Source organism: Heliangelus exortis, chromosome Z (genome assembly GCF_036169615.1).
Source record: "Heliangelus exortis chromosome Z, bHelExo1.hap1, whole genome shotgun sequence".
Lineage (NCBI taxonomy): Eukaryota > Metazoa > Chordata > Aves > Apodiformes > Trochilidae > Heliangelus > Heliangelus exortis.
The window spans coordinates 3,666,829-3,691,241 of NC_092454.1; the positions used below are offsets into that span (position 1 = coordinate 3,666,829).

A 24,413-nucleotide genomic window follows, 5' to 3' on the forward strand; every position below is an offset into this window, starting at 1 on the left:
TTTTATTACCTACTTTTCTTGATATTCTTTCTTTGTATTTTTCCCCTACATAGAGTAACTAATTAATATCCATCACAGTCATTAAAAGCCTCTAATGCATTTGTAGAAGAGCTTTTAATCTCTCACATGTAGAAAATGTGGTGCTCAGCTACGATGTAAGATGTGGGTAGGTGAATATGCAATGGACAGGTTACTCAGGACTGAAAAAACATGAAAAATAATTTTTCCATACATTATTCCTTTGCACAGTTTATTTATGTGGTAATCACAAGGTAGGCCAAAAAATGTGCCTAGCAGTACAGTACTTGAAATGTATTTTTTTCCAGGGCTGTTTATTGGTATTCTTCCACTTCTTAAAGCCAGACATCTTGTTACCATAGGTACAGTCTTGAAAGCATGTAAGTGGCCTAAAACTCTTAATGCCACTGACAGCCACTGGGATTTGCAGCTTTTGAAATACCTTACACTGAATCTTATTATTCACATGTCAGGAGAAGAGAACAAAGTCAGGCTAATAAGGTGGAAATGTCTCTTCAGAAATTGGCATACCTTTAATGTGTGAGATCTGGCAGTGTGCATCTCGTTGGAAATAGGAGACCTGCATTTTTCTGCTGTGGAGACCACTGGGATAAAGACTTCAGAGCTATTAGCAATGTTGGGCTAAATATTGTCCAGATAGACACCAAAAACTTTTAGGGAAATATTTTGCAGTTAAGGCAAAGAAACAGTTATGTCTTTGGGAAACATTTGGATTTAAAAAACCAAAACAAAACAAAAACCAACCAACCAAACAAACAAAAAAAAGCAACAACAACAAACTAGTCCACAAAAAAATAAAAAAATTAAAAAAATCCCACAACAAAACAACAAAAGTTTGGTGCACTTCAGGGGTCTGGAGCACTGGGAGTTTGTTGGGGGGTGATGCCAGAACCAGGAGCCCCCCACACTGATGTGAGGGTCGTGACTCCTGTGAAGAAGCACTTCAGGTCTTTGTCACTACCCAAACATATGGTGGTCAAAAGGAACATGTCTCTGAGTCTATCTAAATGTAGAAAATCTGCAGAAAAAGTCAGAGGTGATGCAGTGGGAGGTCCTGTAGTAACTTCCAATCCCTAACGTTGCCTCTTGGGATAGATGGTGTGGGCAGAAATGACAAAGCTGTGTTCTAACAGTTTCTGGCTAAGTGGCAGACCTCCTGCAGAGCCTGTCTAGCATTTTGCCCAGGCTTTTGCGTGGGTTAAGAGCAGTTACTCACATGAGGCCTTCTGGTTGTTTCACACCCTCACCAGGTCCTCTACGAAGTCACAGTTGTGACTGGGGACACCGAAGGTGGTGGTACCGATGCCAGTATTTTCATGACCGTCTTTGGATCCAATGGCACCACTGAGGAGATGCAGCTGGAAAAAAATGGAGACAGGTACAGAAAGATTGTTATTTTCCTTGGTTAGAAGTGGAGTTGTAACAGATTCTGGTGTCAAGTTGAGAAGCACTTGGGGCTGTGATTCTGCTTCCGTCAAAACACAGATATAAATTTCCATTGACTTACTAGATTCTGAACTGGGCCCCTTGTAAGTGTTACTGTAGTGCATCTAGCAGAGTGGAGGAAAGGAGAGCACTGTGTAGCAAGGGAAACCAACCCTTGTTGTTTGAAGAAGTTTTTCTCAGCCTGTTCCTTCAGTGGCTTTAGGGATAAGCACTGAGACCATAAAAAAATGAACTGTGAAGTCTTGCACCAGCTCCAAGAGGAAGCGTGGGTGGACACTGCATGAAAACCACAGGTGAGATTTCTGTAAAATGCATATTTTGTGAAAAAATAAATAATAAAAGTAAATAATTTAAATTAATCATTACTTAATGGGAGTACATGAGTATCATGAAAGAAAGACAAACCAATGTCTTCATACATGCCTTGGGATGTGTCTGTGATCCCATCAGTGCCACCTCCCCTCCATTTTCTTTGCTGGCCAGATGTCAGATCTCATGGTCCAAAAGCTGTGTGAAGGATGCCAGGGTCTGGTAACCTGAGGACTCTGCTGAGAAGTGGGCTTCTTGGCTTGGGCTCTGTGCCACCCCAATGTAACTGGGTGGTTTTGGAACCTGAGCTGGCAGCTGACACAAAAGAGATGTGTGATGACACCTCTGTGCCCAGATGTGGCCTCATGATGCAGGGAGATGGAAATGGGCTGTGAGCTGTGTTTAGCTGAAAAGGTGAAATCTTGTGTTTTCTTCAGCAGAGGCAGCTACAAACAGTGTAATCCTAATCTGACACCAGCACTTCCCTAAACAAAACAAAAAAACCCCACATTCACCTGACCTGTTCTTTTTAGCATCTTCCTTGACACTGAAAACTTCAGAAGAAATGAATATGTCACTAACCAGCTTTCAGAGATAAGCTTCATCAGCCTTAAATTCAATTAACTGACTACCTCTGATCTTATTCAGCAAAGCATCTGCAGAGCATCTGGAGGGCTGGAGAGCTGGGCCATGATTTGAACTGGGCTTAATGAGGTGATGGTGGACTCTTCCACCAGCCTCCTGGCAATGCAGTTCCTCTGCTGCAGTTTTGAGTGTCAAGTGTGTGCTGGATAAGTGAGGATAAAGCTCCCTGCATAGGGGTGTTTGTTCAGGGGATGCTTTACTTGCAGCTGTCTTAGCAGAATGGTTGCATCAAAGCTTGAAACTTTCATGTGTTTACTTAGTAACAGGCACAAACCTTGTTTGTTCTGGGAAAACAAAACAAAATAAAGCAATAAAAAAAGGTAGCAGAGGTGCTGCTGACTAAACTCTCCATGAGAAACACCACTGCATCATGCAGAGAGATGTAGGTCTTAGCCTTGCTCTGCTTCACAGGGACATCCAACATGTGAGGCAATGGGCTTGAGTTACAGATATATGATGTCCACTTCCAAGACACCAGGTAATCCTGAGCTGGCCTATCTATCACCATTTTAAGACTGACGTGCACTTCTAGTAGGTGGGAAAGTGCACAGGGACTGTTTGGTTTTCAAAACAAGGCCAAATTCACCTCAGGGTACATCAACAAATAAATTTCTAAAAGAGGGCAAAGCAGCTCCAGCTCCTCAAGAGAAGGATTGCAATTCTGCTCCAGCTGGCCAGGCAAGTGATATCCCTAAACTGTGGGACTTATGAAAACCCATCACATTTTTCTATATGGGTAGGATGGATAATCTCTTCTATGAAGATATAAAATTGCAGTAACAGATGGGAGAGGCACACACTTTGTGTATTTGTAGTTGCTTGGATTTCCTTCTGCCAGTAGAGGGTCTACAAAGTGTGACGAAAACTTGTTGGGGCTTTATGAAGAACCAGGACATGCAAAACACAGCTGCTAATATGTTAATTCCCCAAGATACTGTGATGTCCTTTGGGGTTGTTCTGGAACATCTCCTCTCCATGGAGGCTCTCTGTATCATGCCTCCAGCTGGACAGAGCTCTCATCATCTCATTAGCACTCTTTTCAGAGGACATGCATGTCCCAGACACTCCTACTGCCTGTTTTTACTCCACTACCATGGTTCTTCATCCAGCTGCTAACAAGGCTTCCCAGTCTCTTGTTTTGACATGGAAATCTCAGCAGCCTGTGCACCAGCAGCACAGAGGGATGGGTGAGAGGCACTGCAACCCAGTGGTAGAAGGCACTTCATCTTTATGAGGGACATCCAGTCTCAATTCACCCACAGCATCTTAGTGCATTATGAGGAATTGCCAGTCTAACCTGCTGCGGATTTAAGGCAATTCCAGCTACATTATTGTTATTGCCAAGACCTCTGGGCATTAGAAATATTTATAAGTGCAGGCATGGGCAGGAAAGCTTAGTGAAATCCCCCAGATAAATGCTTCCGTGTCCTGGAAAAGAAATAGAATCAGTCAGCTTGTCTGGGTGCTTCTTTGCTTCTCAATTTTCTTCAGGCTCATGTTCACACAATTTAGGGATTCAAAAGAGCTCTTGGATCCCCCAGTTTACCACTTTAGCAATTGCTTCCCTTCAGTACAATGACTTCTTGGAAGCAGCAGGTGAGTATCAACCTGCATTTGCCGAAGAAAAATAATGGTTTATTTTGCTGACTGACTGTTCAGCTGAGAGTTGCTCAGCCTGGGAAGGAGCAGAGTGAAAGCTTTTTATGCAGCTTTGTAAGCAATGGTGGTTTATTACTTACTTTGTCAGTAATAGTGGCCATCAGATCATGGGATAATTCAAGCTGGATGGGTCACACCTTCTTCTTAAATAGAAGTGGAAATCAACCCAACCCAGGCACAAAAGCACATTCTCTTTCTCACACTGAGTCAGTCTGTCTTGGTATCTGGTACCACAGAAAAACAAATAACAAGAGAGGGGAGCTTTTCAAAGAGCAAACATAACCCTCAATAATTAGAAATGGACTGGGACCAAAGCACCCTATGCAAATGCCCCTTGGAGTACAAGGAAAGCAAAATCTGGATGAAAACTGAGAGGCTTGAGCCAACCCCTATTGCTAATATCTGCAGCTATGAAGGCTCAGATAATGGTGTGAGGATAATCACAGTCATGCTGTAGGGTGTAATCTGAGCAGAGGTTGGTAAAGAAATGTGGGTTTTCCTCCATATCCTGTCACTGAATAAGTATAGGAGGCTACATCCATTTCCAGGAATGAGACTTCATAATTATGTATTATCTATATTTTGGTATTGTTCACAGTTTGCAGAACTCTCTTTAAGCCTCTCAGCAGGCTCAGGTAACTCACTCACAAGGAGAAGTTGGCATGAGGGAGGATTCTCAGCAGCAGAGAGGTCCTGGTGACACCTGTAGACCATCCCCACCCCAGACAGACCCCTGGATTTGGCTGCCCTTCTACTTAGCAAGGGACAGATTTCCACCTCCAAGCCCATGATAGGTCTTCTAGAATATTTTGGGGGGCAAACTTAGAAGGCACACTTACTCTGAACAAATTAACACAGAGCCTGAGGCAGCAATGGCACTGGATCAAGACTTTCTTCCTAGCACCATTGATGCTAAGAGAGAGGCAAGGCAGCTGTCACCCTAACCAGTGTAAAATCTTCTTCAAGAAGAATATGCCATTTTTTCTCCTTTTCCAGCTTTCTGCTGATTTATGTGCATCAGCAGTTTCTACACACCCTTGTGCCTATACACAGCAGCCAAACATAGGGCAAGATCTTTCAGGCAATGTTACAGAAACCAGTGCTGGTTCCTAAAGCTAGTTTGCAAATCCCAAATCCCCAGATTCAGGAGGGGGATGCGGGATGGTTGGCTTTGGCTCATTTCTAACAAAATGTCTCTTTTCCTACTGCACTCAGGCACTGGGCTCTGACTTGTGATCTGGCTTCTGTATTTAGCTGAGCTTCAGAAACTGTTCAGAGACCACAGCAAGTGCAAACTTATGTGCTACTTCTTAGCAGAAGGAAATGAAGCAAAAATTGCTTTGCCTTCTAGTGGGCTAAGGGCTAAGGCAGGTAGGCAGACACCAGGAGGAAGGTGATGTGCAGGAGCCTGGCTGTGGAGTCTCTCTTGTTTCTGGTTTCAAACAGGGTGATGGTGCATGCTGAGGGCTGCCTGGAATGACTCCAGCTGCCCCATATGGGCTGGATTTTCCAGGAGAGGAGGAATCCCTCTCAAATCTGAGCTGAGGTGTTTTGCCAAAAAAAAAAAAAAAAAAAAAAAACCACAGCAGCTGGTGGCTGCCAGGCAGAAAAGCTCAAGTGCATTAAAGGGCAACTCATAAACTTTTCATTTAGTTGCAGCCTGGGCAGGAGACCCAGGTGCAACAATGCTGCCAAGCAGTGGGAAACCTCCTTGCTCCTTCAACCCCTGCAGGTTTGAGAGAGGCCAAGAGGACAGTTTTATTATGGAGATTGCTGACATTGCACCCCTCAGGAAGATGAGGATCCGGACAGATGGGAAGGGGACTCGCCCTCACTGGTTCCTGGAAAAGGTAATGCACACCATACCATGTGGCTCTTTCCAGTGTGTTTGTGCTGAAGCCTCTCAAGCCTTGAGAAAGAGGAGAAAGGCAGCAAGTGGCTCACTTTTGTTCATTTCCTACATTTTCACACTTGTTTTCTCATTATTTAAATTTTCATTATTTTTTCACTGTGGGAATGGAGTCAAAAAAGGAGTGAAGAAAAGCAAAAGCTGAGTTGCAAACCTTCACCACAGACTCTCCTGTTAGATCTTGTTCTCCCTCCCTGCAAAAGAACCATAGCTTGCCACCAGGGCACTTGCAATATTTTTTGGTCCCCAGTATGTACCCTCAGCTCCTGGAGAGCTCTGCCCTGCTCTGACCCCATGGGAGAGTCAGTCCCCATCTGCCAGGCAGAGACAGTTAAAATTTTCAAATAATCCATCCTTTCAGGATGGGGGGTAAGCATCATCAGGGGAAGCATCCCATCTCTCCCCTTCCCTTCTCCCTCTAGTACACAGGCAGAGTTCTTTCTTTTCTTGTTCATACAAGTTATGGTGTCATTTACTTCTTGCATTTTGATTAGAGTGAAATGGCTCCCACTGCTACTGTTGATTGTGTTTTTCCCTGGTGCCCTGTCTTGCACAAAAGCACAGTGCTTGCTTTTTTGCTTGCTTGCCTTCTCTACCAAACCACCAGACACTTGTAAAGATGACTTACATTTGGCCAGTTGTGGCCAGTTATATTTGGCCATAGTTTGCATCTTATGGGTCCCTTACAATCGTATTTCTAAGATAGAGATGGGGTGATGTGCTGATTCCACCTCATGAGATGTCATTAAGGGAGGAACACATCTCTGCTGCTTTTATTTAGCATGGTTTTTTTTCCTGGAGTAGATGTCCTCTATTTTCTGTATCTTGACTTATTTATGAGATTAAGGTCAGACCCTATGGTCAGAAAGCATAGTGCATGATTCGGGGTGGGTTTTACCCTTTATCCTTTTCAATGACTCTGAAGCTCTCCTTCATTTTCCCATCAATAACGTGTTCCTAAGCACTGGCCCTGGGTGGCCACCAGTTTGCAGTCAAGTGATGAACTGTTCTTCAGCTGCCATAGCACCACCTAGAAAGAATCTCAGTAGTGCAATACCTTTTTGCACTTCAGAATTGCCACTTCTAACTCTTTTCTCAGTGACTCTCCTGCAGCTTTCCAAAGCATTAGCCCTCCAGCATGTGTCATCTGAATATATGCCACAGACATATTTTTTTTTCTCTCTGTGCCTAAAGAATAACTCAATCTGCTCCCTGATTTGATTCAGTCATCTTGGTCAAACTCCCTTTGCCAGTTCCCCAGTACTTTCCCCTGGGTTCTACAAATCATGTTCATATGAAATAAAGTCAAATAAAATCTGCTCATCCAGAAACATTCCAGATCTTCCAGCCATGAATTAGCAGTAGATCAAAGGCAAGGGACAGTGGCATCTTCAGTGACAGCCAGCACCTTCCCACCTTCCTGTTGCCACCTCTGTCCATTTGTCAAGCCAGCTGTCCTGTCCCTCTGTCCCACCCAGAGCAAGGTTGTCCTGGAGAGGTGGGCAAAAAGGCCTCTCATTTGGACCCAAGAAGGTGGATTTATAACCCTCTCAGACCTCTACAGAAGCAGCAGGCAGACTGTGCACACAATTCTTTGAGACCAGGATTTTAGCAGCTTTTGAAAATTGCACTCAGGGTTTCTATTTTTCTTAGAGAGGATGGGTGGGGGAGGGAGTGTGTGTGTGTCTTCCAGCTCCAGAGATAGCAGAGAACTTTATTTATTAGTTGTCTTTCCCACCTTCCCTGTAAACATAATAATTGCATTCCCGGGCAGAGAGTGAGTGGTCAGGAAGAGGAGGGAAGGATTTGTGTTCTCTGATTTGTATTCCAGCCCTGGAAACTTATGTAGCCTGGTGTGACATGAAAACTGATCTGAGCCCATTTCCATTTCTGTCAAAAGTGCATATTAAAATGGCATAATGAAATACTTGTGGGGGTAGTGCTAAACTCTCAGACAGATGGTTCACAGTTAGTGCTAACTAGCACAGTGAAATGAGAAGCTAGATAAAGCCATCAAGCCCGTAATTAACCATTTGTTGCTCCATTTCTCTGCAGGATATTCTCAGTGTTCTTGCTCTATTGAAATGACAATAAATGATCTTTCTAATTCTCCTTGGTCTTTCTGTAAACTGTTGCTGGTCATAATTTATACTGCTTCTAGTTTGCCAGAAATAGAAGTGTATAAATACCAATTAAAATGCATGAATTATCAATGATGTTGTACACAGGCAAAAGATTCCATTTACTAGCAGGGAAGTAGTCTCTCTTTCTCTTTCTTTTTTTTTTCTCTTTCTTTCTTTCTTTCTTTTTTTTTTTTTTTTTTCTGTTTCTGTTTAGATAAACTATGCTTAAGTTTCATTCAGAATCCAGAATCAGAGCAAAGTAATGAACTGAGTAACAAAGATTCAAACTGCACCAAAAGTGGCAAAAAGATCTAGACACCAATACCTCTAGAGGGGAAAAAATGATAAGTGGTATGTTGGGTCTGAATGAGCATCCCTGATCATTGCCATGCACAGGAAGACAGAACAAAAATGTCTCTAAAGCTGAGCAACACTTTCTGATCTCACCATTGCTGGGAGGAGACAGAGTTTGGATATTTTCCTCTGACCTCATGATGAACGTCATGTTGTTCCACATCAAACTACCACAACACTTCTGAAAGATCAGAGAATGGAATCATAGAATCACAGAATGGTTTGGATGGGAAGGGACCTTCCAGGACCATCCAGTCCAACCCCTGGGACATCAGAACTGGATCAGGTTGCTCAGAACCCCATCCAACCTGACCTGGAATGGTTCCAGGGATCTCCCACCTCTCTGGGAAACCTGGGCCAGAGTCTCACCACCCTCAGCATAAAATATTTGTCACTTATAACTAAGAAACTTATCTAAACCTATCCAGTGGTCACTTCTAACCAATCCAATTTGTCACTTCTAACTAAGAAACTTACCTAAACCAAACCATCTTGGGATGGCCAGTTCATTAGTCCATATAATGATTTCACAGGCTGCCCAGTGTCTTAGGTATGAAGTTGGAAAACCAGAAATAAAAAGGGATGAGGGCTTTCTGATTGGAATAACAGGAGTTGTAAAACTGCTGGATTCTGCTGAGTTGCTTCCCTCAGAATTTTAATATTACTTTGTGCTGTCAAAGGCAGACAGATAAGAAGCTCTCTTAATGAAGCACTAATTGCATTTCATTCAAACGTCACAAATAATCCTGAATGTGGGACTTATTTTGTATTCAGTTCTTTTTCATTTATATAAAGGATATTTGAAGAGAGGATTTGAAATAATTTGTTACAGATGAAATGTCAGTGGGGTGAGAGCCCCTGCAGAACATGTTTTACACTGCGATCTCAAGAAGGGTGGGACGGGGTGAATAAAATGGTGGAATGTGCCAAAAACTTTTCTGTGGCAGCACGCAGGGCACAATTAACTTCAGGCTGCAGACAGAAAGTTCCTGTCAGCTATGAATTGTCAACATTTTATTCATATTTACTGTTCCTGCTTTTCATTTCCATAGGTGTGCTACAGTTCTACAGTTAAAACCTGTGCATGGTGGGTGATAATGTCTGAGCTTAAAAGCACACAGGATGCCCACACCAAATCCTAGGTATCCTAAAAAATAGTGTAGGTGCAATGTAAAGCAGCAATCTCATTGCCAAGCTGTAGCTAATTTTTCTGAGAGGAACAGACAAAAAAAAAAATGAAAGCGGCCTCAGCTCAGCTCCCTGAGGTGACCTTCCTGACCCCGATGACCCAAACCAAAATCTGGCATCATCCTGTGTGTGTGTAACACCCACACACACCTCCCTGTAGGATTTTGTACTATTTTAATCATTGAGAAAGCTACATTCAGCTTTCAGCTCTTCCATGGAATGATTCAGGCCTCTCAGTAGTCAGCAAAGAGAAAGATCTGAGGGAGGGATTGGCACCTTGAGTGGCTGCCCAGAATTCCAGGGGATTTGCTGCTGCCCCAGTGATACCCAGCTCCAACCACTGACCATAGGGAGAGCCAACACCACCTGCTTGGGATGGATCCCTGGCATTTAGCTCTTCAAGCTTGGTAAGGCAAGCAAGGTAACTACCTGGTCACTGAGCAATCAGTCTGCAAGGCGTTTCCTGGTGCCTCCACATTCTTTGCTGTGCTCTAATCTGAGCCAACAAAGCTTGTAAAATTCTTTCTAGAATGGTTTGGATTGGAAGGTAGGACCTTAAAGGTCATTTAGTTCCAACCCCCCTCTGCCATGGTCAGGGACACCTCCAACTAACCCAGGCTTATCCATCCAACTTGGGCTTGAACACTTCCAGGGATGGGGCAGCCACAGCTTCTCTGGGAAACCTTTTCCAGGGTTTCACCATCCTCACAGCAAAGAATTTCTTCCTAAATACCTAATTTAAATCTTTAGTCCTTCATCTTGAAACCCTTCCCCCTCATCCCATCCCTCCCTGCCCTTGTCCCCAGTCCCTCCCCAGCTTTCCTGGAGCCCCTTCAGGCACTGGAAGGTGCTCTAAGGTCTCCCTGCAGCCTTCTCTTCTCCAGGCTGAACAACCCCAACTCTCTCAGCCTGGCTCCAGAGCTGCTCCAGCCCTCCCAGCATCTCCAGGGCCTCCTCTGGACTCACTCCAACAGCTCCATCTCCTTCTGGTGTTGGGGACCCCAGAACTGGACCCAGCACCCCAGGGGGGTCTCCCCAGAGTGGAGCAGAGGGGGACAATCCCCTCCCTGACCCTGCTGGGGATGCAGCCCAGGACAGGGGTGGTTTCTGGGCTTTCAGGACACCTTGCCAGCTCATGACTGCTCCTCATCAGTGCCACCCCAGAAGGAGAAATCAGAGGCTGCTTGCTCCCTCTGTGCTGGCTGCTCACACCAGCTGCACACAGATGAAATCACTCATCCCAGTGAGAGGCTGGGGATGGAAAGAGAGGGTGTTTGGCTCTGGGGGGGTTTAGTAGCCAGACAGTTTTTTCCTGGATAGTACCTGGAGACCTGGGCATGGGCTGGCTATTTGTGAGAGGTCTGATCTTCTTGTCTGCAAGTGCACTCCAGCTGGCAGCTCTAATCTTCTTCTACCCCCTGTTGCTTTGGTGACATTTCCCTGAAAGCTTTTCTCAGGGCAGTTTGCTACTAACAGTGTCATTGCCATTCCTGAGTAGGGTAGAGTGGGCTGAACCTTTTACAGCAAAGAGTATGAGAAGCAACAAAACAAAAAACAAAAAAACCCAAAACCGAAACAAAAACCAAACCCAACAAAGAAAGAAACAAACAAAAAAAAAAAAAAAAAAAAAAAAAAAACAAACCAAAAAACCCCGGAGTTATTCTTCATTCAAATTTGCAAATAATAGCCAAAGAAAAGTTTCTGGAGTGGATTGCTCTAGAATGTAGATGTAGTCATCATTCACATAATCTTTGTGAGAGATTTCCTTGTGGTCTGTGCCCCAGCTAGTGTGGTGGAGACCTGATTTCTGCTTGGTTCAAAGCAAAGGTTTGTTTTCACATCTCTTGACTCACAAAGCAGGTTTTTGGTTTGGTTTCTTTTGGGGTTTGGTTTCTTTTGGGGTTTGGTTTTTTGGGTTTTTTTGGGGTTGGTTTTTTTTGGTTTTTTTTTTTGAGAACAAAGTAACTTTGTGACCAGCTGTGAATAAGCAGCTTTTCAGAAAACTGGGACAGCTTCAGCAGCCCAAAATGTCCTGTACCTCTAGGATGAAGGTGCTGTCTCACAGATCCCTGTTTAACATCAGGCAGAGAGAAAAGCCCAGATCAGTGCCCTACACACAGAGAGCTGTACAATGCACAAATATCACAGCTATTGCTGCAGATTGGTGTAGCTGCTGCTCTCTTTACAGTGGCTTTTTATAACCTAGAGAAACGTTCTTCTTTTGAACTGCTAAAGGCTACAGCAGAGCTTGGTTGGGGTCAGCAGAAGTGCATGGACTGGGATGGAGGCAGTTTGAGGACAGAATTTGAGCGCATTGTATCTCAAGTTAAGTTTTTTATAAGTTTCTTAGAATCACACATGAGAGTGCAGGGGAAAGATCACTAAGATGGCCAAGGGGCTGAAGCATGTCCTGCTAGGAAAGGCTGAGGTAAATAGAGTTTTTAAACCTTGAGAAAGAAAGGCAAAGGGAGAATCCAATTGCAGTCTTCTGCTGATTGAAATGAGGTTACAGAGACCATCAACCCAGCCTCTTCTCAGAGGTCAGTAGTGAAAGGGCATGAGGCAATGAACACAAACTGCAGCAAGGAAAATCCTGTCTGGTTGTAAGTAAAATAGGCTCTGGCCCAGGCTGGCCAGGGCAGGGGTGGAATCCCCATCCCTGGAGGGACTTAAAAGCTGAGTAGATTTGGTGCTGAGGGTCATGGTTTAGTGGTGGACTTGGCAGTGCTGGGTTAATGGTTTGACTCCCAAGCATCTTCTCTAACCAAAATGATTCTATGATTCTATGAAAAAAAACACCTCTTCCCAAGGAGAGAGCCCTAGGATGGAAGAGCACACTGCTGAGGGAATCTCCACCCTTGAAGATTTTTCAAAACATCACTTGGAAATGGCCTTGCAGTTAGCCCTGCTTGGACCTGGTGTCCCTTTTAACTTAACATTTTCCATAACTCCATGATCCTTTTCTTCCTCCTATCATGCCACACATCTCTGAGGTATCTGGGCTCATGTTTCCATGGACTTTGCTGCAATGTGCCTTGCAAGATGTTGTTTCAGCATGCACTGCTTCACTCAGGAGTGGTCCCTGCTCCTGTTAGATGGTGGCAGGAATTGTGACCTGCAGCTCTGCCTCCTCCCTTCTTTCCAGCTCCCCCAGTTAGTGGGAATTCACTGCTATGTTTTTGATGTAGGCAAGCTGTGATGCCTTTCTCCCAGTAAAGTGATGCTCCACTGGGCCCACACTCAGTTTTTATTTGGTGTTTGCTGGAGTAGTTTACTGGCTTGTGCTAGATAGGTTCCTCTTCTGTTCTTATCACCACAGCATCTCAGCTCCTTCCCGTGACACATTAGGCAGTGTGACTAATATCTGTTGCCTACTGTTTGTTCTGTCACCTTTTCCCAGAGGGAGAAGTGTGTGAAGCATCAAGTTGTGCTGGCCTAATTTTATCTTGTGTGTTGCTTTAACTTGTTTGGGGATGGTTTGCATATCTCTACAATGACTGCTGTGTGTTTGCAGGTGAAAGAAAGATGCTCTTTACTTCCAGGAGGGTTGGTGAGGTTTTCAGTGACTCCCTGTTGCTTCTTTGGAGCTTTGTTGCTTCTTCTTCCATACTGGCTTCCAGGGAAGGTCTGACATTCTTAGGGATAGGATTTGTTCATGACCTATGTCAGAGGAGCAAATTTCTTCCTGCGTTTTTTTACTCCATGTGTGAAAAGGCCAAATATTATGATGACCATTTCTCAGGACAAGTCACCACAGCAAACACTGCCCATCCCAGAAGAGCACTGTACAGGTTCTGAAGCTCAGCCCCATGTCCTACCACACTGTGCACTGCAGAAATTTAATCTTTGCCCTCACTCAAACGGTAGCTGAAGTTAGGCTGAAGTTTTTTCCCTTGTTTTGGCTCTTCACAGATCATTCTGAAGAACCTGACTAATCAAGAAGTGGCCACATTTACCTATGGTGACTGGCTGTCAAAGGTGAAAAATGACAAAGGAAGTCTGGAGTGTGAGATGCCAGCTGTGGTAAATGATGAGCAGATGATGGAGGACACGACATACAGTCTTCAGGTTAAGACCAGTGATGTTGTAGGTATGTCCATGGTGGGCATTTTATGACTTTTTCAGTAAGAAGTTTGATCTTTACCAGTGGGAAACGTCTTCTGCTTAATTTGAAATTCTGGTTAAAAATAATTTAGCCTTACTATTGCAGAACACAATAATTCTGGCTGGCTGTTCATCATGGTGGTGTTATTCTGTGGGACTCATCCTCATCTAAGCACTGGGCATAAAATAACCAGGCACAGGACCTGTATTTGATTGCTTGCTGCTTCCTCCAAAGAAACCCCAACAGAGGTTATTCCCAGACCATGTTGCAATGGTCAGGAGCCCAGTTTTCCTTTCTGGCCAGCTGAAGTCCACATACACAGGATATAAAAAACAGACTGTGGTCAGAGATGGTCCTTGGTCAGCTCTACCTACTTTGCCCAGAAAGAGAAGCAATAATTCATAGAACCAAAGAATGTTAGGGTTTGGATGGGACCTCTAGAGATGACCTAGTCCAATCCCCCTGCCACAGCAGGATCATCTGAAGTAGGACACACAGGAACACATCCAGGCAGGTTTGGAAAGTCTCCAGAAAAGGACACTTTTCACCCATCTTCTCAAGGTGTTTTGAGCTCATTTATCTCCAATGCTTACGGATAGGTGAGCATCCACCCCTAAGTGCACACCAGACAGAAGAGGCTGAAGCATAAGGAAAGCTGCAGAACTGTGAGAGCACAGAAATGGGATTTCTCTGTCATTTCCTGGGATCTCTGCCTCTTTTCATGAGAACTTCTGTCAGGCTGCTGAACAAAGGTTGCAGCTACGTAAAGGATGCCTCTTGCCAAAATGGGGCAAGCAAGAGATTGTCCTGCAGACACCTTCCTTGGAAGGCTGACCCTCTAAAAGGGGATTCTGCACATAATCACCTCCTGATCTATGTCTCTTGCTCTCTCTCTATATATATTTTTTTTTTCCTTTCTGGAATTGCTGGTGGTAATTTATGCAGCTTGTGAGGTTTGATCTGAGAATATAAAAAGATTCCCCTGGCAGAGTGTCTTCATGCCATCTCACCATTTTTTATCTATCTGCTCTGTCTGCTTCTTGTCTGCAAAAACATGTAGAGGAATAATGAAATAAAATAAAATTTTTAAAAACCCAAAACAACAAAAACAAAACAAAAAAAAACACCAAAACAAAACAAAAAAACCAACAAAATAAGCAGTAAGGAAGATTTGCTTGTATATCAGGCAATCCATCTGGAACAATGGTAGATCTTTCTGTGACCTTTTTTTCTGAAACGCAGCCCTGGCTCACAAAGGTGATGGAAATAGAAATGAGAGGAGAATAAAAGATGACAGCAACAGCAGACAGATCTTCCCTTCCTTTTGCATGATGATGAAACATTTTATTTCATTATGAACAGCAACAACCAGCAGGACTGAGCAGATTACAGTGAGGTTTCAGGGTCTGTTTGTGATTAAATCATGCACAGCCATGGCTTAATGTTGAACTTTATCCAGCTCATCCAAAGAGGGTACAATTCATGAACACTCCCCTCTTTGATCATTATGTATTCCATGGTTACTCCTGGTTGGTCCAGTTCAGAAAAAAAAGCATTTTATCCTTGATAGTTAGTTTGAACATGTTCTGTCATCTCCTGCCACACTGACATTGTCTAGGGACAGCAATACTCCATAGTGAATAGAATCAGATGTATTTATTTCTAGGTACAAAGTTTGTCTCTGCAAAAGCTTTCAACTTTCCAGGGCTGAGAAATAAAAAAGAAATTAAAAAAAAAAAAAAAAAAAAAAAAAAGGACGTTCATTTCACCTATTCACTCTGTAAAAAAGAAAAAGCTGTACTTCTGCTCTTAGATCCTTCTAGTCTAGACTCTCTCTGGCCAATTCATGTGAGAAAGGAGCCTTAATCAATGGTCTGGACTATCCTTTGGAGAGCCTCTGACAGTCTTTCTTCATCAGATTCAGATAGAGCCAGCACAATTAAGCTCGGCTAGATGGACAAAGTTAGTGAAAATTAATCCCACAGAAAATGTCCTGCAGCAAACTAGAAACCAGCAGTCATTTCATCCCCAGCATGTACATATTTAACAACAGTCCCATTTTACTTTTTCCTCAAAGAGGCCTTTGAGTCACAGTTTGGCTTTCCAGAAGTCATCCAACTAGTTCTGACCGTGTAACCTGCAGAGGCTGCACCAGGGCAGGATTTCCCTCCTGCAAAGGTCAAATCCTTCTCCCTTCCAAAGGTCAAATCCAGGTACCATCAGAAGTACCCCATATGGCAGCTCTCAGGGTACACACAGATGAGTGGGAGAAGTGGTTGTTACAGCAGACACATCACAGGTCAGATCATCAATCTTTGGTTAAAACCAAGGCCTTCATTTGCTCTTGATCTTACAAGAGAAGTAAAGCAGGGTCTTATTTTCTTCAAGCTGTGACTCACAGACAGGGCTGTGATGGGACTGGGGCACATGATGGCTCTTTCTGTGGCACAAGAATGTCCTTTCCTGTTAGTTTTGGTCACACAGACTGTCTGTGTTATATATGCAGGCATCACACACATGGTAGTGCACTAAAGATGGAGAAAGAATAAATATTTCTTCCTCATTCTCTCAGCAATAACAAACTAGGTGTTTTTTTCCTCAGCTTCTATAATATTAATTATTATGTTGTCAGCTCAGCTACAGCCTACAAATGACATAATTTAGGACAGTTGGTGTCAGTTCCTAGTGCCTTGTCCCAGTCTCTAAGTCAAAAGGAGGACATTCTTTGACCTCAGAAGGATGTGACTCAAGCCTACAGTTTGTTTAAAAAACGATGCAGCTGCTTAATAGGAAAGATAAAATCACAGATATTTTTGTTGAATGAGGCCTCTGATCTAGAGGTTCTTTTATCCATCTTCCTGCTCAAAGGACTATTGCCAGGAATAGGTCAAATCAGCTGAGTCTGCCCAAATGAGCCTTGGAGACCTCCAGGAATAGTGATGCCACCATCTCCCCAGGCACCTGATCCAGACCTGCACCAACTTCCTAAGAAATAATTTATTTTTTTTTTTTCCTGATGCCCAACCTGAACCTGCCCAACAATTTGGCTCACTGTGGCAAGGTCTGACATCTCCACACAGCACATGACCCTCTTGTCATTATCACTGTCCCTCCACATGGTCAAAGGGCCCTTGCTCAAGCCCCCCAGCCCATCTCCCTTGGTTTCTCCTCACAGATGTGTTCCCCAGCTCCTATCCCTCTTAACAACCATCTGCTGAGCCCTCCTCAGTGACATGGCACAGGGACATAAACTGGCACCATGGGCTCTTTAGTGTCCAGGAAAGAGGATCAGAGGTCCCCCTCATCTGCTGGACTCTCTCCTTGGTTTGCATTCAACACTTGAGAATTTGCTGTTGGCTCAGATTAAACCTGGATATGAATGTTTCTGCTGTAACCTCTGGGTCTTCTTCACATGTCCTCAGCATGGACATGTGCAAAGTTAGTTTCAACCCCTGATGCAGCACCTCACATTTCTCCTTGGGATTCCATTTTTCACGGAATTTCTGCTTGCCCAGTCCTCAGGTTTCTAGAGGAAACCCTCTGGGTTGGAATTCTGCCATTCAGTCACTCCCCAAAATTTAGTGTTACCCAGAAATATGGTGAGGAGGGACTCTGCCCCATCAATGATGAAGTTCAGAGCTGCAGAACCCAGTGCTGCAGAACCCAGTATTGACCCATGAGCTGTTCCACTCATTGCCAGTTAAGTCTTGTGCAACCCCAGTACCTTCACCTCTTCATTTGTCACATCTGTTACAGTTCCTAAATGTTCCTGACAGTTTCCTGGAATTAACAACAACAGCACACACACACACCAAAAAAACCCCCAAACAAACAAACAAAAAAAACCAAAAAAACCAAAACAACACTATAACAAGGAAACAAAACTAAATCAAAAAACAAAACAAAAACAAACAAACAAACAAACAAAACAAAAAGCAAAAAACAAAAACCAAAACCAAGCCAAAACTGGGAGAGACTCAAGTAGGTGAAATGCACATTGATTCAGCAATTTCTGTTCTTTTCTTTCCCATCTCCTGCTAATTGCTTGTGAGGGCAATGTCACGACGCAAGGCATTCATAAGCTTCTTCCTGCAGGGAAAATTTTGCTGAGAAACAGAAAAACCTTGTTTCTATGCTTTTTGAGACCTACCATTAATTGGGAGTCTACTCCTTGTAAGGAAATGGACTCTCATTTGTTTTGTTCCTCACCTCAGCAAGCTTTAGGGTCATAAAAGGTACTGCCAGATGAACTGGCTGAATCCCTGATGCTTTATCTTTCTTCTTAAGTCCTTCACAGGAAACTGCTGAAAATTAGCCCCAATTTAACACAGCCAATTTTTCACGTGGACAGCAAGTGCTACTTTGACTTTTCTCTGTGTGACTCTTTTTTATCCTCTTTTTTTTCCCCCTCCTTTTAATATTTTTTCAGTCCTTTTGTAAGGGTTGTGATTTCTTCCTAATTTCTGTATTGAAACAATTATTCCAAAGAAGTGGTGGTTTTCTCTAAGTTTTCCATCCCTCCAACTTTGTCTCTGCATTGTGCTGTGAATGGAGCTGTGGGAAATGCTGTCCATGGGGTCTGAAAGTGGATTTATTATCCTCCTGTGTAATAAAATGGTTTGACAGGTGGTTAGAGTTTTCAGAGCTGGGCTATCTGACCAAGGGCAGCAGAAACTGAATTTGTAAGACACATTTGTGTTCCATGATCTAATTTTCATTTTCCAAAATTTAAAGGTTTAGGTTCTGATCCCGCAATGAATTTTTGATCACAGGGAATCACATCTATTTCTATGGATCTGTTATCTTACCATCAAAAATAAATTTTAAAAAATGTTAATTTTGGCCAAATTTTAAATAATACCAGATAAAATTGTGGTAGCACCTTCATGTTTGTAAGGTCACTGAAGGTCATAGTTTGCCCTTTGAACTCCCCAGAAGTCTGGAAAACTTCTGCAACAAAACATGAGCAGTCATTGGCATGTCAATTTCAACATCAGGTAATAAAGATCATCTTAAAAATTATTCTTTTCCTTAACATGCAAATAAGAAGAGGTGGGAGCAGTTGGGACAAACCGTTGTGTGAGGAACTGGGACGTTTTCCATCAAATGTGGCAAGGGTGGGATATGTTGGGAAGCAGGAATACAGAAAGAAGACTTAGAGGAGGGGAAAACAGATCACAAGATGATGAAGTGGTTTGGTTGATGATCTGCACTTTGCTTCCCAGCCCCTGTGCCACACAACACAGCACGAGACAGACCCCTCTGTGCCACAGGACAGCTTGGAAGAGCTTGTGTGGAGCTGCAGAAGGAAACCACAGTGTGGAAAAGGGATTGTGTCCTACTGGAAAGGCCAGGGCAATGGGTACTAACACTTTGTAGCTAAGAAAGTTAGAACCCATTCTTTAATACTCTTCCACAAACTGCTGGATGTTGCTGGGCAAGACGTGTTGCTTCCCGAGAAACCCTGGAAAAATGGGAGTCATAATTTTTTTTTTTCTTTTTCTTTTTTTCTTTTTTTCCCTCTTCATTTCTCTCTTTTCTAGATCTCTAGTTCAGGGAAATGTGTCCTATCATGGACTTTAATCTGCAGGACAAAGCTTTTACAAGGGCATGGCCTGATGGGACAAGGGGGAATGGTTTCAAGGTGAGAGAGGGGAGATTGAGATGAGATATTAGGAGAAATTCTGGTTGTGAGGGTGCTGAGCCCCTGTGCCAGGTTTCCCAGAGAAGCTGTGGCTGCCCCATCCCTGGCAGTGTCTCAGGTCAGGTTGGATGGGGCTTGGAGCAACCTGGGCTGGTGGGAGGTGTCCCTGCCCATGGAAAGGGGGGTGGGAATGGATGAGTTTCAAGGTCACTTCCAACCCAAACCAGTCTGGGATTCTGTGACACTGATGTCCTCTGCAAAGTGATGCAATGCACAGTGCTCCATCAAGAGCTCCTTCTTCTTCTTGGCAGTGCTGGAATCATGGTCACCAGACCTTAAATGGAAGGAGAAAACATTCCAGCTGTATCTGAAGGATAGTCTGGAAGAGCTGGATTTTTAGATACCATGGGATTTCCTCATTCAACAAAAGTTGTTGTCTGTGCCCAGAGAAACCAGATCATCATTGCAGTCTCCTCCAGACTGCCTTTGATGTCCCCATCTCCATGCAGCTGGAGTCTGGGTGCCAGCCCAGCACTGCAGGAAATTTCCTGATGTTGTGCTCTGCTCTTTTCTTCCAGGAGCAGGCACTGATGCCAACGTGTCCTTGATCCTCTTTGGGCAGAACGGGGACAGCGGGACCCTGGCTCTGAAGGAGTCCAACAAGTCTAACAAGTTTGAGAGGAACCAGATGGATGAATTCCACTTCTCAGACATGCTGAGCCTGGGGGACCTCTGCAAAGTGAGGATCTGGCACGACAACAAAGGTCAGGGCAGTGACTTGGTTGGGGGGGAGAGGCTGGGAAAGCATTTTTGCTCCAGGAAAGACAACTTCATGCCTATCTAGACTGACATTTCATGCAAGAGATTGTGCCCATGCCTGCTGGGGTGGTGGTCTCTGCTCTAGTGGGTCCCCATCTCCAGTCAGAGCTCACGACCACCACTGCAGTGTGGACAATGGCAGGTCCTCCAACCTCCAGGAAAACCATCCAGCCAGTTATCCCAACAAACACCCCAGCTTTAGTTATCCCAACACCCCAGCTTTAGTTACCCCAACAAACACCCCAGCTTTAGTTATCCCAACACCCCAGCTTTAGTTACCCCAACAAACACCCCAGCTTTAGTTATCCCAACACCCCAGCTTTAGTTACCCCAACAAACACCCCAGCTTTAGTTATCCCAACACCCCAGCTTTAGTTACCCCAACAAACACCCCAGCTTTAGTTATCCCAACACCACAGCTTTAGTTACCCCAACAAACACCCCAGCTTTAGTTATCCCAGCACCCCAGCTTTAGTTACCCCAACAAACACCCCAGCTTTAGTTATCCCAACACCCCAGCTTTAGTTACCCCAACAAACACCCCAGCTTTAGTTATCCCAACACCCCAACTTTAGTTACACCAACAAACACCCCAGCTTTAGTTACACCAACAAACACCCCAGCTTTAGCTATCCCAACACCCCAGCCTTAGTTATGCAGCACCTTTTCATCAGCCACCGTGGCACTGTCCCAGCAATTTCATGATTACCACCCCGACACCAACACCTGAGCTACTGCAGCCTGGCACAAAGTCGTGAGTTTTAGAAGACAGAAATGGAGATCTGTGTCTGTCTTTGTTAAAATCGTGTGGTCGTGTGGTGAGTGTGCAGTGCCCTGCTGAGAGAGACTCTGACATTTCCCTGCTGAGGGACACCCCAGGAAGAGCAGAGCATCACTGACACAGTCATTTGTGTTGCTATTCAGGTACCATGCAGCATCTTGTAACAAATGCATCACTCACACTGCTGTGGTGACATCTCATCCTGCCTCATCTTCACCTAAAAGAGATGCTATTGCATTAGTGATGGTTTGCATTAATGATAATGGCAGGCCCACCTGTCAGGTGGAGCTTCATGGTCCCCAGAGACCCATGAGGGTCAGTAGTATTAATTTATAGTATTGAATAGTATAGTGCTTGTATATTTAAATATATATCTATATATTAGATATATAAAATATATATGATATCTTTATATATGATATCTTTATATATTATATAAATATATATATATATATACACATTTATTTATTATTACAGTATTTATTATAGTCCTGGGAGGACTGGCAGCAGGACTACTCAGACTTTACCAGGCTGTACTGAGGCAGCTAATCTGTGGCTGGGCTGGGGTTTTATCTCAGTGTGGGTTCCTCCTGGCCACCATTTTCTTGACTTCAAGTTTTGGCAGATGAGGAAGGTTGCATCTCATGCCATGTTAACAAAAGACACTGCCTCCTGATGAGAATTTCCCACTGGAAGATTGCCTCCTTATACTAAATATATATATATATATATATATATATATATACTGTGAAATATGGCAAGTACAACCATTCATCTAACAGAATTGTTTATTCCAAGCCACTGCAAGCTTTGGGCTCATATTTATCACTCTCACAACACAGGATAATTTAGTTGATTAACCTCTGTAACACCGTGTCATATAGCTGGTGCTGAATGAAATAAGTAAGCTGATTTTTTCTGATTTTAGCTGCAAAAACACTTGTTACCTGAATCTGCATTTTAGACACAGAAACCAAAATATCCACTGGAGTTTTAGCTATTCAGACAGGATTCTCTGCAGCTGCTGGGGTGGTTTGTATATCCTGAGATCAACAAGAAATCAACAAAGACTTGGAGATTCATTTTCAGTTCTATGTACCAGCTAAAATTGGAGATTCCATTTTCAGTTCTGTCAGCAGCTAAAATGTCTCCACAGAGGCACTGTGGCTACCCAGGGGTCATGCTAACAGAACAGAACATACCCACCAGGTCAGAGCTGATGTTCTTCCTACATCCATCCCTAGGACTGGGATGTAGGAAGATGAGAAATGGATCAGATGGAGGCCCCTCAAGCCCAGCAGTGTTGCCAGCAGGAGCATCACTGGGTGCCCCAGGATGAGGAGGAAATGAGTGACCATGTGTAGTCCTCCCCCAAGCCTCTGCAGCTTTATTATGTGTAGCTCAGGCACCTCCTGAACTGGGTATTATTTTTATCTGTTAAGTAACTTTCTGTGAATGTTTTCATTCAAGTGTTTGCCCAGGCACCTCAGGAAGACATTTACCATTCACAGCATCCTGTGGCAATGAGTCCCATGGGTCTGGTCTCTGCCCTGTAGCAAGTGAATCCTGTTAATCTAAGTGGGTTTGCTGCCTTTTCCCTCTGCCACAAGTGATCACAGTTCACCTCCTCCCTGCCACTGCTGATGCTGCAGATCTGACCACATTGCAGCTGAGCTATGGTAGCTGCTGCCTGCATCTCCCTGGTTAGTGGTAAAGGGAAGTAAGAGAGCTCAGCCTTAGGCTAAGCAGTAATTAGGCTCAATTAGTTCCAATTTGCTAAGAGAAAACCACCACAAGTCAGCTAGGATAATAAATCGTGCATCCAGAACTGGAAAAAATACCTCGTGCTTATGACATGTAGTGATAGGACAAGGAGGAGCAAATTTAAACTAGAAAAGGGTGGATTTAGATTACACATCAGAAAAAAATACTTGTTTACTGTGAGGGTGCTGAGCCCCTGTGCCAGGTTTCCCAGAGAAGCTGTGGCTGCCCCATCCCTGGCAGTGTCTCAGGTCAGGTTGGATGGGGCTTGGAGCAACCTGGGCTGGTGGGAGGTGTCCCTGCCCATGGAAAGAAAGGAGCTGGGAATGGATGAGCTTTAAGGTTCCTCCCAGCCCAACTCAGTCTGGAATTCTGTGGCTATAAATACACATTGCAACCTCATATTCTCTTTCCTCTTTTCCCTCGTATCACTGGTTTCCATTTATAAGTAACAGAGTTTTTACCAGACCTGGCTGACTGCAGCGTTAAGCCTTGGACAAACAACATGCTCAGGTTTTGTTCAGCAAAAATACAGTTGTTTTTGTTTTTTTTTCCCCCAGGAAGAAGGACAACTGTAGTTTAAATCATAACATACATTGTCTTCCATTGTTCTTGCATTAGTCATGGTGAAAAGCATACCCCATCTAAAACTTCACACAATGCAGCATGTCAGTTTCTTGAGAGGGCTGAGTATTTATTACTGCTGGGATCCCAGGCTATAGCTAACCTTGGTATATATGCCTGCTCTTTCTGTGTAATTTAGACAAATTGGCTGTACCACTTGTTAGAAATCCTGGTTCTATATTTTGGAAGGGAGTAGTGGGGTCAGGGGATGAGGGTCTTGTATGTTCTTCATCAGATGCTTGGGGAACTTTGAATAAAGATGTGTTTTTATTTACCATTACTTTGAGGCATGAGATTTTGATCATCTTTTCCCTACCTTCTTTTTTCTATTCTGGACTAAAACGTTCTCTCTGCCTGTTGAAACTCAGCCTCACACTGGCCTTCCCCATTGCTCCTCACAAGCTGAACACATGAATAGGTGATGTTCTGTCCCTAATTTTCCTGATAATCAACCTTAATGGCATCACCAGACTGTTCTGATGCCTTCAGCACCTACAAGCTACTTAGGGGAACTGCTACCTATCACCTAGACTTCTTTTTCTTTCTGGTCCTAGCAAGAAGTCAACCAATATGCCTCTATTTCAGGATAAAATACATTTGCATGGCCTGTACAAGATATCTACTTTGCCATGAAGTCCATCTCAGCACCCCTGACCATCAGCAAAGTTTCTCCACAGTGGTTTTGCTCCCAGTTCACATCCCGCTTGTGTTTATCCTTTCACTGAAATGTGGCTGCAGTGGGGTGTTCAGAGCTGAACAGGCAGTAATTGCAGTGGCAAAGACTGTCAGAAGGTTTTTAAACTGCAGGCACTGTGTTTGCCTCCTCTGGAAAAGCATGTCAGTTTTATGGTCCCAATTTAATGCTCTGAAATGCCATTTTCTCAGAAAAACCTGCTGAGTGGCATCTCTGTATGAGATGTAAAGGAGGAATGAAGCCCCTATCTAATTCCTCTGACTTCAGGAAAATTAATTAGGGAGGAAGCCAATGCTCATTTGAGAACAGGCAG

The 24,413-nt window shown here is 43.8% G+C and overlaps 1 protein-coding gene across 1 annotated transcript in view; it reads left to right on the forward strand.

Moving 5' to 3' along the window:
• Positions 1–24,413, forward strand: part of LOXHD1 (lipoxygenase homology PLAT domains 1) — a 158,009-nt gene that overhangs the window by 117,624 nt on the left and 15,972 nt on the right. Inside the window, exons 34-37 of the mRNA XM_071730802.1 lie at positions 1,290–1,417; positions 5,831–5,948; positions 13,585–13,762; positions 20,000–20,185. Coding sequence (XP_071586903.1) covers positions 1,290–1,417; positions 5,831–5,948; positions 13,585–13,762; positions 20,000–20,185 — 610 coding nt within the window. The remainder of the gene's footprint in view (positions 1–1,289; positions 1,418–5,830; positions 5,949–13,584; positions 13,763–19,999; positions 20,186–24,413) is intronic.